Genomic DNA, 15,662 nt, shown 5'->3' on the forward strand with positions numbered 1-15,662 from the left:
GATCAGTCAGGGCATCAAAGGATGTGGTGAGAAGGGAGGTGTATGGGGTTGATTAGGATCCTGGATCAGCCTTGATGGAATGGTGGAGCAGAATCAATGGGCTGAATGGCCTACTTTTGCTCCCATGTCTTATGGTCTAAGCTAGAAAGGATGCAAAAATGATTCACAAGGATGCTGACTGGCTTGAGAGACCTCAGTTATATGGAGAGACCTGAGAGGTTGGGACTGTTTAGTCTGGAGTGAAGAAGGCTGAGGGTCACCTTTTTGAGGTTTGTAAGATCATGAGGGGTGCAAAAGTGTTACTGATCACAGTCATTTTTCCCCAGGGTATGGGAGTCTTAAATAAGGAGAAAGGGGAAGGATTTGAAGGGGAAGCAATGGGCAAGATTTTCACAGAAGATGGTAAGACTATAAGATGTAAGACGTAAGAGTAGAATTTGGCCATTCAGCTCATTAAGTCTGCTGTGCATGACTCCACATGGGTAGTAAGTGGAACAAGTTATCAGAGATGCATTTAGTTTAATAGTTTCTTTAGGCACAAACAACATTTACAAACAACATTTACAAATCTATCAGTTCACATAATCACTTCCAACAATCAATATTTACACAAACCAATCTCTAATTCCATGCTTTTGATAATTTGTCTTCAATAGTGAGTAATACTTGCAACTTTCTGTTGGAGAGGTTAATAAATTATTAACTTTATGAAATCACAACCAGAGCATTCTCACCCACTTTTTTTTATTTATAAGCAATGGATGTAACCCATCTGATGCTGGGCATTTATTACACTTTTGTGCCTTTATTTTCCTCATTTGTTCGTGTTTCACTGTGAATGTTTTACAATCTCAGACCACCCACTACAAACCATTTGATGAAAGTGGGACTTGGTTGCAGGAGAAGAGTGGTACTAATTGGATATGTCTTGTAAAGAGCCAGACAGGTGGTGATGAACTAAGTATCTCCCTTCTCCACTATATGATTCCTAACTTTATATATATGTAGACATTCATTTTTTGGGCTATGGGAATTGGTGGTGAGCTTAGCATTTATTGTCCAAACAAAAGTGCTTCTGAAAAGAGTAGATTGCTCAACTATTTCAGAAAACACATTGAAATGGTATCTAGAGTCACATATGAAACAACTGGGTAAGAATACAAATCTCAAATGAGAGAAAATCTGCAGATGCTGGAAATCTAAGCAACACACACAAAATGCTGGAGGAACTCAGCAGGCCAGACAGCATCTATGGAAAAGAGCACAATCGACATTTTGAGCTGAAATCCTTCGGCAGGACAAATCACTTCGCTGAAGAACATTACTGAACCAGATCAGTTTTACAACAATTTAAAAGTTTCATGATTACTTTTACTGATAGTAAATATGTTTTAAGATCTCATACTGGGTGGCGTGTTAGCATATTAGTTAGCGCAATGGTATCACAGTACCAGTGACCTAGGTTTAATTCCCTCTGCTGTCTGTAAGCAGTCTGTACATTCTCCCCATAAGCACATGGTTCCCTCCTCCCACATTCCAGAGATATGGGTTAGTAAGCTAATTGACGATGTGTGTAATTTGGTGGCATAAGGGCCTGTTATCATGCTGTTTCTCTCAATAAAAATTATTAATGGAATTTAAGTTCTACATCTGCCATTCTGAGATTTGAATGGGTGTCTCTGGATAGCATGGTGAAGTTACACCCATACCTGTCATCTTATGCCATGGACATTATTTACTACTAATAAAAATGTACTGATGGATGTCCACTAGTAATATACCAAGGGATTAATAGGGATGACTCTATTACTCTACTTGTCTGTAACAGAGTTTTACTCTTTATCTAATTCTTGCTGTTCCAGGCATGGGAATACACAGTAGGACAGTACAGAAGGGTCAGGCCTGCACTATCCCTCCCAGTGATGGGATAATGTAGAGGAAACTGTACTCTATATCTAACTTGTCCTGTCTCTGCCTGGTAATGTTTGATGGGACAGTGTAGGAAGAGCCTTACTATGCCTAAGTGAAAAGTTCTATCCAATCAACATGGGGGTGACAAAGATAAGCCCCAGAGAACGGCATGCATCAAAATGATCCAGTTTTTCTTGGGTATCCTCAGTCCCTCTCCACTTCTGGGGATTGGTGCCAAGCACTCACCTCACTGGAGTCCTCCTGTTGGTTAATGGCAGACTGTGCATCTTCAGAAGCCTGCCGCTTGGCCTCACTCAGTGCCTTCTCCATCTTTGCTCGCTCAGCTGTGATCATCTCATGGGCCTTGCGTTCTGCCTCTGACACAGCTTTCTTCAACTCTGTCATGGCCTGGTGCTTCACTTCATTCACTGCCTCTTCTGGGAGGGAGGGCGAGATGGCAGACAAGTGGTATTATCAAGGGCAACCTGGAGCTGTATTTGAGTTTGCGTGTACATGTTAGGATACACTTAAGGTATTTTTAGGGATCATTCTGTAATTGAATTTGTGTGGATATGTCAAGATACACCAGGTATTTAAGAAACAAAGAAGGCAGCAGAAGGGAAATTATAGACCAGTTAGCCTGACCTCAGTGGTTAGGAAGATGTTGGAGTCAGTTGTTAAGGATGAGGTGAAGGAGTACTTGGTAACATGTGACAAGTTAGTACAAAGTTAGCATGGTTTCCTTCAGGGAAAATCCTGCCTGACGAACCTGTTGGAATTCTTTGAGGAGATTACAAGTAGGATAGATAAAGGGGATGCAGTGGATGTTGTATATTTGGACTTAAGAAGGCCTTTGACAGGGTGCCACAATGAGGCTGCTTACCAAGTTAAGAGCCCATGGTATTACAGGTAAGTTACTAACATAGTTAGAGCATTGGCTGATTGGGAAGAGGCAGAGAGTGGGAATAAAGGGATCCTTTTCTAGTTGGCTGCCAGTGACTAGTGGTGTTCCACAGGGGCTGGTGTTGGGACCACTTCTTTTTATGCTGTATATTAATGATTTAGATGATGGAATAGATGGCTTTGTTGCCAAGTTTGCAGATGATACTAAGATTGGTGGAAGGACAGGTAGTGTTGAGGAAACAGGTAGGATGCAGAAGGACTTAGACAGATTAGGAGAATAGGCAAGAAAGTGGCAAATGAAATACAATGTTGAAAAATGCATGGTCATGCACAATAGCAGTAGAAATAAATGTGCGGACTATTTTCTAAACGGAGAAAATCCAAAATTCTGGGATGCAGAGGGACTTGGGAGTCCTTGTGCAGAACACCCCAAAGGTTAATTTCCAGGTCAAGTCAGTGGTGAGGAAGGCAAATGCCATGTTAGCATTCATTTCAAGAGGTCTAGAATACAAGAACAAGGATATGATGCTGAGGCTTTATAAGGCACTGGTGAGGCCTCACCTTGAGTATTGTGAACAGTTTCGGGCCCCTCACCTTAGAAAAAATGTTCTGGCATTGGAGAGGGTCCAGAGGAGGTTCACAAGGATGATTCCAGGAATGAAAGGGTTATCAGATGAGGAACGTTTGATGGCTCTGGGTCTGTACTCACTGGAATTCAGAAGGATGAGGGGGGATCTCATTGAAACCTTTTGAATGTTGAAAGCCCTAGACAGAGTAGATATGGAAAGGATGTTTCCCATAGTAGGAGGGTCTAGGACAAGAGGGCACAGCCTCAGGATAGAGGGACGCCCTTTCAAAACAGAGATGTGGAGAAATTTCTTTAGCCAAAGGGTGGTGAATTTGTGGAAAATGTTGCCACATGCAGCTGTGAGGCCAAGTCACTGGGTGTATTTAAGACAGAGATTGATAGGTTCTTGATTGGACATGATATCAAAGGTTATGGGGAGAAGGCCGGGAACTGGAGTTGAGAAGGAGAAAAAAAAAGGATCAGCCATGATTGAATGGAAGAGCAGACTCAAAAGGCCAGATGACCTAATTCTGCTCCTATGTCTTATGGTATTGTTAGGGATCATTCTGTAATTGTGGGTGATGGTTGAGTCCTAGGCTGGATGTCCTGTTTTCTTAAGGAAGGTGAAACATCTCCCATAGCCTCACCTTTCCAGGTGTAGTGATCGCCACAGGACCACTGTTTGGCTTGTCATGCAGGAGGTCACTCGCATATGGCCTCTCCTACATCACTGTGCCCATAGCAATGCCTCCCCAGGGCGCCTCTGTTCTTACTGATTTTGCTGTGTCATGATGCAACCGAGTGTCCAACGATATAATTGGGCAGGTAAGCTGGGCTCATCAGCCTTAGCTGGCATCCAGCCTAGGAGAAGGACAACTCCCATTCCTAACCCAGCTAGATGGGACCCGTTAACTTTGTGGGCAGTCTGTCTAGGAGAAGGACAACTCTGATTCCTAACCCAGGTAGATGGGACCCGTTAACTTTGTGGGCAGTCTGTCTAGGAGAAGGACAACTCCCATTCCTAACCCAGGTAGACGGGACACGTTAACTTTGTGGGCAGTCTGTCTAGGAGAAGGATGCCATTGTGGAATGTGCCCCAGCCTAAAACTTGGCCTCCACATCCGTCTATGGCAATAAATTCCACAGATTATTTATCCTCTGGCTAAAGAAATTCCTCCCCATCTCCATTTTAAATGGCCATCCCTCTATTCTGAGGCTGTGTCCTTTGGTCTTGGACTCCTGCACTATAGCAAGCATTCTCTTCATGTCCTCTCTATCTAGGCCTTCAATATCGAATAGGTCTCAATGAGATCCCCTCCATTCTTCTAAACTCCAGCGAGTACAGGCCCAGAATCATCAAACACTCCTCATACATTAACCTTTTAATTCCCACAATTATTCTCATGAACCTCCTCTGGACCATACGAGCACATCCTTCCTTCGCTATGCAAAATTATGAGTGGTATAAATTGGGTAAATGCTAGCAGACCTTTTCCACCAAGGCAAAGTTAACAAATTTCATGACACATGCCAGTGATGTACTTTATTCTGATTTTGATAAGCACATGGATGAGAGGGGTATAGAAGGCTATATTCTAGGTGTAGGTTGATGGGAGTAGGCAAATTAATGTTTGGCATGGACTATAAGGAGCCCAGTTCTGCTCACAATAGTCCAAGTATTCAAAAGGGCTCTGATAGTTGGGAGGTACTACTGTTGTAAATATGTAATTCTGTAAACTTACGTGACTATATTTCAAATGTTAAAGATAAATAGGTGATTATACCAATTGAAGCTGCAATTAATGTTTACTGTTATCTTTGTGATAAAGTATAAACACCATTTCAGGAGAGTGAGATTCTCTTTGATTCTGATGGACTCGCTGCACAAATAAAGACTTTTAAATTTCCCAGTTATGGCTTCCATGTGGTTCAGTTTTAGTCAGCCAAAACAGGTATAATCCAGAATATCATCACTGTGAGATCCAGCCTCTGAGCGTTGGATACTCAGATAATAGTTGAACTATCTTAACTCGTTCTGAAGAATATTTTCTTGTGTTAAGTGTGTGAGTTATATAAACTGTGTTGTGCACCTTGGTTTGGAAAAATGTTATTTTGTTTGAAGGCATAAGCGTGTACGGTTGAATGACAATAAACTGAACTTGAACTTGCACAACAATCAGCAGGTAGAAAGGTCAGATACAGGAACTTCTAATTAGTACATTTGAGGGATTTGAATCTTCAAACCCCACTCTGGCAAGGAATCCCCTTATCAACCAAAAGGCAGTATGCTGTATTGTAAACCAGCTGGGATTCTAGTTTTTTTGTATTCAGTGGTCCAGTGCTGTATAGATGTGACACTCAGCAACACTTTACTGATCTAGTGTAGCAGGTACTTAGGCAGAGAGCCTCCAAGATGATGCCAGTCCACATTTGTGAATGCTGCATGAGGAGAAATTCATAAACCACCTGGTACATGTAAATATACCAAGGCATAAAGTCAAGGGATTTCTCTGGTGTCTGGGACAATGTTCACACTGAACCAACATTAGCAAACAGATTATCTGGCCGTCATCACATTGTGTTTGGGGGATGTAGCTGTAATAATGACCACGTTTCCTAGAGTCCAGCAGTCCAGTGGGTGAAATGGTTTCTATGACAAACTTGCTACAAAAGGTTTTTCTCTTATTTCCTGCCTTACTAATAAAGCATCTTATTGTCCTTTAAGACACAGCGGATTGTACTGAGTTTCCTGCACACAGAGTGCACTTGTAATTATATAGAAGCCTACCAGCTTTTCTCCAGATCTCTTCCTGAGTGTAACCTTGTGAGGGTCTGCGTGGCATCTCAACAAGTATTTCTGAAAACACAAACCAAAATATTTGAATGAGTGCTGTGAATAGTTCATTCCCAGTAGCAGTAATTCTCACTCTGAGGTCAGTACTATGACGGTGTCTAGTCGGGTCAGAGGGTGTGGAGGGCTGCAGGTCAGTGGGTCATGTCAGCTCAGCAAGTGGAGACAATCAGGGTGTCGAGCTGGAAGGGAGATGGAAAGGGGAAGTGTTTGCTAGAGCTCTGATACAGGGGTTTGACTGAAAATGTTGACAGTTGCTTTCCTCCCACAGATACTACTCGACTTGCTGAGTTCCTCCAGAGTGCAGTCTCCTGCATTTTCTGATTGTGTGTGCTCTGAATGAGATTTCAGCCCTGGTGCTAGCTATAGTGAGTCAGGCACAACACAAATACTCTAACTGGTTCTGAGCTAAAGGAGTTCTGACAAGGCTGTCTAACATTCCAACCTTTTTTCATATCTTCAGCATCACTATAGCGACGGATCCAGTGATTAAGTTCCTCTCGGTCAGCTTCCTGGCAACGCCTCAGCACAGTTAATGAGCGACGTGTCTTCTCCACCATATCCATTATACAATTCAGGAGCTGTGGAATAAAGAGCACAAACTAGTTCAGTGAAAGCAAACTGGGCAGCATGTCAATTAGACTAAATGCAACAGAACAGATCGTAAGTTCAAAGTTTGTCACATATACAGCTAAATGAACCATTGTTCCTCTGGGGTCACTGTGCAAGATATAGAACAAACAACACATATTGTGATGATCCAGCACATACAGTCACAAAATAATATTAGCACGAGTCCCTGAGTGACCTGGCCTGAAGATTTCCAGTCTGTTTGTTTATATAAGACAGTATAATGTTACTTGGCATGATTATAATAAAACAAGCAGTCGTATAAATATGTGCAACAGCAGAATAAAAGATTAAAAGTGACCAGTCAGCATGAGAGTTTGTGAGTTGAGGGGAGGGTGTGGGTGGCAGCATGTTATTAAGAAGTCTAACAACTTGGGGGAAGAAGCTGTTACCCAGCCTGACAGCTCTGGTTCTTTGCTAAGTACCTCCTGTCTGATGGCAGGAGGTCACGAGATTGTGGAATGGGAGGATGGAAGGGTCTTTGATAATACAGGAGACTCTGCATCTGCAGCGCTTCTGATGCCACAAAAGAAACCAAAACAATTTCAGGATGTATATTATATACATTTCTCTGACATTAAATGCACCTATTGCAAAGAGTTGCAGACACACAAAACTGTTATCAGGCAAAGTTATTTAACAGGAAACCCACTGGAGTCACAGATGACCTTTGTAGCAATACTGAAGCCAATGTCTATTTAAATGAATGACATGGCTTCCCTGAGGCTGGATCTGAGACAAATCAGGGACAGCAGAGGAGATGAGGCAGGTGGTGACATTGATCAGATTAGGGATCAATTTTTTTGGCATATACACTTGGTGGCCACTTTATTAGGTACACCTGCTTGTTAATGCAGATATCTAACCAGCCAATCAGATGGCAGCAACTCAATGCATAAAAGCATGCAGACATGGTCAAGAGGTTGAGTTGTTGTTCAGACCAAACATCAGAATAGGGAAGGAATGTGATCTAAGTCACTTAGACCATGGAATGATATTTGGTAACAGTCAGGGAGGTTTGCGTATCCCAGAAACTGCTGATCTCCTGGGATTTTCACACACAACTGTCTTTAGAGTTTACAGAGAATGATGCAAGAAAGAAAAAACACTGAGCAACAGTTTTGTATGTGAAAATGCCTTGTAAATGAAAGAGGTGAGAGGAGAATGGCCGGTTCAAGCTGACAGGAGCACAACAGTAACTCAAATCACCACACATATTACAACAGTGTTGTGCAGAAGATTATCTTCAAATGCACAACACATCAATCTTTGAAAAAGTTGGGCTGAAGACCGTACTAGGTTCCACTCTTCTACCTAATTAAGTGGCCTCTAAAGTGTGGTGGATTCCAGTTAATTGGGCCACACTGGGACCAGATATTTTGGCCCAATTAGGCAGATGTCTCAATTAGCCAAAGTTTCACGCACATCATTAAAAAGGTATAAAAAAGACAAACTACCATTTAACTGAGTAACAAATTATTTGTTTAAATGAAATAAAGAACAAATTAGAACACTACCTCTGCTCTGTAAGTATTATAAAACTGTGTTTTACTTCTTAATACTTTTCTACAGAGGAATTCTTCCATGTCAAGCTCTTTTAACAGTAAGTGAACAAAATCAGCACAAACACCTAGTGCAGATAATGGACTGACTTCATACAATGTTTTCAACAATTGCATCCTCCAAATCTTCACTTTCATTGTAACATTCAATATGACTGTTGACACCTTCAAATTCTTCGTAGTTCCTTACTTGAAGTAGCGGAATTGTTACATTTTCACTCCTAGCTGTTTCTGGCACCTCCAAGTTTCAAAGCTTGAAACCACAATGAGCAAAACAGTGAGTTGTCTTATTCCTTATCTCTTGGTAACTATTAGCAGCAAAAATGACTTTTTTTTGAAAATAACATGCAACTGATGCTCCTGTCTTCTCCCCATTTCCCTCCAGGCCCTGACCAATCAGGAATCTATCCACCTCTGCCTTAAATTAACCCAATGACAGCCTCCACAGTCGCCTGTAGCAATGAATTCCATAGATTCACCATTCTCTGGCTAAAGAAATTCTCCACATCTCTATTCTTAAAGGATGCCCCTCTATTCTGAGGCCTTGTTGTCTTACTCCCTCACATTAGGAAACATACTCTCCACATCTGCTCTATTGATGCCTTTCAACATTTGATACGTTTCAATGAGGTCACTCCTTGTTCTGCTGAATTCCAGTGAGTACAGGCCCAAAGCCATCAAATGCTCCTCATATGATAAGCCTTTCAATCTTGAAATTATTTTTGTGAAACTCCTTTGAACACTCTCTAATGTCAGCACATCCTTTCTTAGATTAGAGGCCCAAAAATGCTTACAATACTCCAAGTGAGGCATCACCAGTGCTTCATAAAGTCTCAACATTACATCCTTTCCTCTCCATTTGGAAAATAGTCTATGCTTTTATTTCATTTTCCAGCGGTCCAAAATTTACTCTCGCCTCTCTTTTGTACTTCATATATAAAAAGAAACTTCTGCAATCCTCCTTAATATTATTGGCTAGCTTACCTTTGTATTAAATCTTTTCCTTCTTTATGATTATTTTTAGTGCTTTCTGTTAGGTTTTAAGAACTTCCCAATCCTCTTACTTCCCAGTAATTTTTGCTCTATTATATGCACTCTCTTTGGCTTTCATTTCTCTTGTCAGCCACAGTTGTGTCATCCTGTCATTAAAATACTTCTTCCTCTTTGGGATGCATGCATACTGCACCTTCTAAATTGCTCCCAGGCATTCCAGCCATTGCTGCTCTGCCATCATCCCTGACGGTGTTCTTTTCCAGTCAATTGTGGCAAGTCCTCACTCATGCCTCTGTAATTCTCTTTACTCCACTGTAATACTAATATATTTAACTTCAGCTTCTCTTTTTCAAATTGCAGGGTAAATTCTATCATATTCTGATAATTTCTCCTAAGGGTTCCTTTACCTTAAGCTCTCTAATCAATTCTGGTTCATTGCACAACACCCAGTCTTGAATAGTTGATCCCCTACAACACGCACAAAACAATGGAAGAACTCAGCAGGCCAAGCAGCAACAATAGAAAAGACTAAACAATCGACACTTCAAGCAGAGAGCCTTCATCAGGACTGGGGAAAAAGATAACTTGAAGCAAAAAGGTGGGGGGAGGGGATGAAGAAGTACAAGGTGGTAGGTAATAGATGAAACTGGGAGGGGTAAAATAAAGAGCTGGGAAGTTGAGAGGTGAAAGAGATAAAGGGTTGAAGAAGGTGGAATCTGATAGGAGCGGGTAGAAGACCATGGAAGAAAGGAAAGGGGAAGGAGCATCAGAGGGAGGCAATGGGCAAGTAAGGAGATGAGGTGAGAGAGGGAAACAACAATGAGAATGGTGAAGGGGGGATGGGGCAAGAACTAGAAGTTTGAGAAATCAATATTCATTGCATCAGGTTGGAGGCTACCCAGATGGAATACAAGGTGGTGCTCCTCCAACCTGGGTGTGGCCTCATCATGACAGTGGAGGAGGCCATGAACTGATATATCAGAATGGGAATAGGAAGTGGAATTAAAACAATTGGCCACTAGGACATTCCAATTTTTCTGGCAGATGGAGTGTAGGTGTTCAGTGAAGCAGTTTCTCAATCTACATCAGGTCTCACCAATATACAGGAGGCCTCACTGGGAGCACCAGATACAGTAGATGACAGCAACAGACTCACAGATGAAGTGTCACCTCACATGGAAGGGCTGCTTGGGACTCTGAGTGGTAGTGAATGAGGAGGTGTAGGGTCAGGTATGGCACTTGTTCTGCTTGCAAGGATAAGCACCAGGAGGGATATCAGTAGGGAAGGATGAATGGACAAGGGAGTCACATAGGGAGAGATCCCTACAGAAAGCAGAATGTGAGGGCCCCAGAGGGAAAGATGTGCTTCTCCCTGTCCTCTAGAAAAAGCAGGATCTCCTGGTGGTCACCCACTTCGATTCTACTTTCCTTTGGCATTCTGACATGTCAATTCATGGCCTCCTCTACTGCCGTGATGAGGCCACACTTAGGTTGGAGGAGCAACACCTTATATTCCTTCTGCGTAGCCTCCAATCTAACCCCCCCCCCCGCCTTGCACCATTTGTATTTCCTTCTCTCAACCTTTCCCTTACCTGCCCATCACCTCCCTCTGGTGCATCTTCCCCTTCCTTTTCTTCCATGGTCTTCTACCCTTTCTTATCAGATTCCCCCCTTCTCCAGCCCTTTATCTTTCACCAGCTTCCCAGCTCTTTAATTCAGCCCTCTTCCAGTTTCAGCTATCACTACCACCTTCTTGCGCTAACTTCTCATATTTTTTTCCAGTCCTGATGAAGGGTCTCAGCCTGAAATGTTGTCTGTTTACTCTTTTCCATAGATGCTGCCTGGACTGCTGAGTTCCTCCAGTATTTCCTTGTGTTGCTTGGATTTCCAGCATCTGCAGATCTTCTCTTGTTTTAGCTGACCCCCTAGGGGGCTCTATCATGAGCTGCTCTAAAACAATCTCATAGGCATTCCATAAATTCCCCTTTTTGGGATCCAGCACCAACCTGATTTTCCCAATCTACTTGCACATTGAAATGCCCCATACCTATTGTAATACTGTGCATTTTCAATCCCCTATTGTAATTTGTAGACCACATCTTTGCTATTGTTTGGGGGTCTGTATATACCTCCCATTATGGTTGTTTTACCCTTGCAGTTTTTTAGCTCTACCCACAACAATGCAAAACCTATCTCACCTCTTTCTAATTATTTGATTTCATTTTTTACCAACAGAGCAAGCCACCCTCTCTGCCTACCTGCCTGTTCTACCAATACAAGGTGTAAAATTGGTTGTTAAGCTTCCAGCTATAACCTTCTTTCAGCCACAATTCAGTGATACCCACAATGCATATGTGTCAGTCAGTAACTGCTACAAGTTCAACTACCTACTCCATATACTGCACACATTCAAATATAACAGCTTCATTCTTGTATTCACTCTTTTTGATTTTGTCCACCTTTTACAATGCAACTCATCTTGGCTGACTACAATTTTTCCCTATCATCAGCTTCTCCTAGTTAGGAGTCTCACTACACACTGCCTCTGTTTGTAAACCAACAATCTTATCTTCAGCACTGGTTTCCATCCCTCTGCATAATTAGCTTAAACTCTCCTGAATAGCTTTAGCAAACCTGCCCACAAGGATATTGGTCCCTCTGGAGTTCAGGTGTAAGGTCGTACCATCCCCAGAAGAGATTCTAAGATCCATATGTTATGCCTGCAGCCCCCTCCTTTTTGAGAATCGCAGGATCGCTATTGATTTGGGTCAGGAGACCCAGGAAATGAGAGAGAGAGACGTGCGGAATATCTTGACCCCCCCCCCCCCCCCCACCGGCGATATAAGGCTACAGGAAACGGCCATTGTCTCTTGGAGACTGACTTGTGTATTACAATACTGTGCTACGTGGAAGCCCTCAGGCAAAGTGGGTTGGTTGAGGGAGGGACTGCATCACCCCAACCTGATTGACATCTGAGACCCTGTGAGTCAGGATAAAAGAGGGTCTGTGGGACCAGCCCCTCAGACGCACCAGAAGAAACGTTAGCGATCCCGTAATAGTGGAAGCCGGTGGGGAGGCCACGTATGTTCGGTTCCATTTGCCCCGGAACCGGTGCCCTTTGCCGCGGAAGAACGGCTTTTAGCTACCAACGGGGAAACCAACTCCCAACGACTCTGGAAGGATTGACATCATAAAAGGACTGGGCAAGTTTTAACCTGTCTTTCTCTCAAACCAAAACACTGCAGCTTGAAGGAACTAACAGTGACTTTTATATTTCCATCAGACAATACATTATCCCCTAGACAACGATAGAGCTATTTCTTATTGATTATTATTATACCCGCGCTTTTAGATTTAGTATTGATGATGCAGAACTTCTTTTCAGAGTGGTCATTTGAATCGGGAGCAAGTTACAGCTTGTGATTCAGCTGGGAGCTCAGAGAATTCGACCGTTGTAGGTAGGATTTAAGCCTACCTGGTCAATACCTGTGGAGGAGGGGGAACTGCGCAGGCGCGAGTGACGTCAGCGTCGAGCGCGCACTTTAAAAGGCAGGACTTCTTTTCAGAGCGGGCAGCGGAGTCCATGGAAGCAGAGTCCTGGGCTTTGGCTAAGTGGAGTCCGTGGAAGCAGAGTCCTGGGCTTTGGCTAAGTGGAGTCCGTGGAAGCAGAGTCCTGGGCTTTGGCTAAGTGGAGTCCGTGGAAGCAGAGTCCTGGGCTTTGGCTAAGTGGGCTTCGGCGTAAGGGGACTTCGGTAAGCCTGTGTGATTGCTCGCTGAGGGGAAGAAGGTAAGGTCGCTAGGTGCTTTTTAGACTTATTCTATTAATACAGTTCAGGTATGGGGGAGACAGTCAGAGCAGTGGTGTGCTCCGTATGCAGTATGTGGGAGGTCAGGGTCAACACAGTTGTCCCTGATGACCACACCTGCAAAAGGTGCGTCCAGCTGCAGCTCCTATCAGACCGAGTTAGGGAGTTGGAGCGGGAGCTGGATGAACTACGGATCATTCGGGAGGCAGAGGCAGAGATAGATAGGAGTTATCAGGAGGTAGTCACACCAAAAAACCAAGAAGTAGGCAGATGGGTGACGGTCCAGAGAGGCAGGGGGAGCAGGCAGAGAGAGCAGAGCACCCCTGCGACCATTCCAATTAACAATAAGTATACCGTACTGGATACTGTTGATGGGGATGACCTACCAGGAATAAGTTGTAGTGGTCCTGCCTCTGGCACAGAGGTTGAACCCTCAACTAGAAAGGGGAGGAGGGAAGAGAAGAGAGCGATAGTTTTAGGGGATTCTATAGTCAGGGGGGCAGATAGGAGATTTTGTGGGGCAGATTGGGAGTCTCGGATGGTATGTTGCCTCCCTGGTGCCAGGGTCCGGGACATCTCAGATCGGGTGCAGGCTATTCTTGAGAGTGAGGGCATGAACCCAGATGTAGTGGTCCATGTAGGGACCAATGATGTAGGTAAGGTGAGTGAGGGGGTCCTGCTTAGAGAGTTCAGGGAGTTAGGAGTGAAGCTGAAAGGCAGGACCTCCAGGGTGACAATCTCGGGATTGCTACCTGTGCCACGTGCGAGTGAGGTGAAGAATAGAATGATTATGCACATTAATACGAGGCTGAGAGCATGGTGCAGGAAGGAAGGGTTCAGGTTTTTGGATAATTGGTCTTTGTTCCAGGGACATCGGGATCTGTTTCGAAGGGACGGTCTGCATCTGAACCGGAGGGGTCCTAACATTCTTGCAGGAATGTTTGCCAGTGCTGCTCGGGGGGGTTTAAACTAGATGTGCAGGGGACAGGGATCCAGATCCAGAGGGTTGGTCAGAAGGAGCATGGGGTTAAATGTGTAGAAGGTTTGGCTGATCTTGAGAAGGTCATCAAAATTCAAGGTGCAATTAGCCCGATGGAAGTTCAAGGAGCTGGGTCAGGTACAATAGACAGTGTTTTAAGCAAAGAGAGGAGGAATGGGCTAAGAATTCTATACTTGAATGCGCGTAGTGTCAGAAATAAGACAGATGAGCTTGAAGCTCAGATGAAAATGGGGAACTATGATATTGTTGGGATAACGGAGACATGGCTGCAAGGGGATCAGGCCTGGGAATTGAGTGTACCAGGGTATCCGTGCTATCATAGAGACAGAAATATGGGAAGAGGGGGTGGGGTGGCCCTGTTGCTGAGAATGAGATTCAGTCTTTAGCAAGAGGTGACTTGGGAACAGGGGAAGTAGAGTCTGTGTGGATTGAGCTGAGGAACAGTAAGGGTAAAAAGACCCTAATGGGTGTTGTGTACAGGCCCCCAAACAGTAGCGTGGATATTGGGTACAAGTTGATTAGGGAGTTAACATTGGCATGTGCTAAAGGTAATGCAGTCATTATGGGAGATTTCAACATGCAGGTGAACTGGGAGAATCAGGTAGGTGCTGGACCCCAGGATAGGGAGTTTGTGGAGTGTCTAAGGGATGTATTTTTGGAACAGCTTGTGCTTGAGCCAACCAGGAACGAGGCTATTTTGGACTTGGTGATGTGTAATGAACAGGAATTGATAAGTGATCTTGAAGTAAAGGAGCCATTAGGAATTAGTGATCATAACATGATAAGTTTTTATCTGCAATTTGAGAGGGATAAGGGCAGATCAGAGGTGTCAGTTTTGCAATTAAATAAAGGAGACTACGGAGCCATGAGGGAAGAGCTGGCCAAAGTTAAATGGGCGGATGCCCTGGCAGGAAAGACAGTGGATCAGCAGTGGCAGATATTCTTGGGCATAATACAAAAGATGCAAAAGCAGTTCATTCCAATGAGAAGGAAGGATTCAAAGAGGGGGAAGGGGCCACAGTGGTTGACAAAGGAAGTCAGAGATTGTATAGCATTAAAGAAAAAGAAGTATGACAGGGCTAAGATGAGTGGGAATACAGATGATTGGGAAAGTTTTAAGGAACAGCAGATCTTAACTAAAAAAGCAATACGGAGAGAAAAAAATCAGGTATGAGCTCAGTCTAGCCAGGAATATAAAAGGGCATAGCAAAAGCTTTTTTAGCTATGTGAAGAGAAAGAAGATAGTTAAGAACAATGTTGGCCCCTTGAAGAATGAATTGGGAGAAATTGTTATGGGAAACAGGGAAATGGCAACAGAATTTAATGCGTACTTTAGATCTGTCTTCACCAGGGAGGACACAAGCAATCTCCCAGATGTATGGATGGGCCAGGGTCATAAGATATCAGAGGAATTGAGACAGATTGACATTAGGAAAGA

General features: G+C 43.6%; 1 protein-coding gene across 5 annotated transcripts in view; it reads right to left on the reverse strand.

Annotated features, from left to right (window-relative positions):
• cbfa2t3 (CBFA2/RUNX1 partner transcriptional co-repressor 3) overlaps positions 1 to 15,662 on the reverse strand; it is a 163,262-nt gene that overhangs the window by 32,553 nt on the left and 115,047 nt on the right. For all 5 annotated transcript variants that reach the window (XM_059993379.1, XM_059993382.1, XM_059993378.1 and 2 more), the window contains 3 exons: positions 6,679 to 6,814; positions 6,171 to 6,239; positions 2,158 to 2,348 (listed from right to left, as the gene is read on the reverse strand). In XM_059993379.1, coding sequence (XP_059849362.1) covers positions 2,158 to 2,348; positions 6,171 to 6,239; positions 6,679 to 6,814 — 396 coding nt within the window. The remainder of the gene's footprint in view (positions 1 to 2,157; positions 2,349 to 6,170; positions 6,240 to 6,678; positions 6,815 to 15,662) is intronic.

Source organism: Hypanus sabinus, chromosome 17 (genome assembly GCF_030144855.1).
Source record: "Hypanus sabinus isolate sHypSab1 chromosome 17, sHypSab1.hap1, whole genome shotgun sequence".
NCBI classification, from domain to species: Eukaryota; Metazoa; Chordata; class Chondrichthyes; order Myliobatiformes; family Dasyatidae; genus Hypanus; species Hypanus sabinus.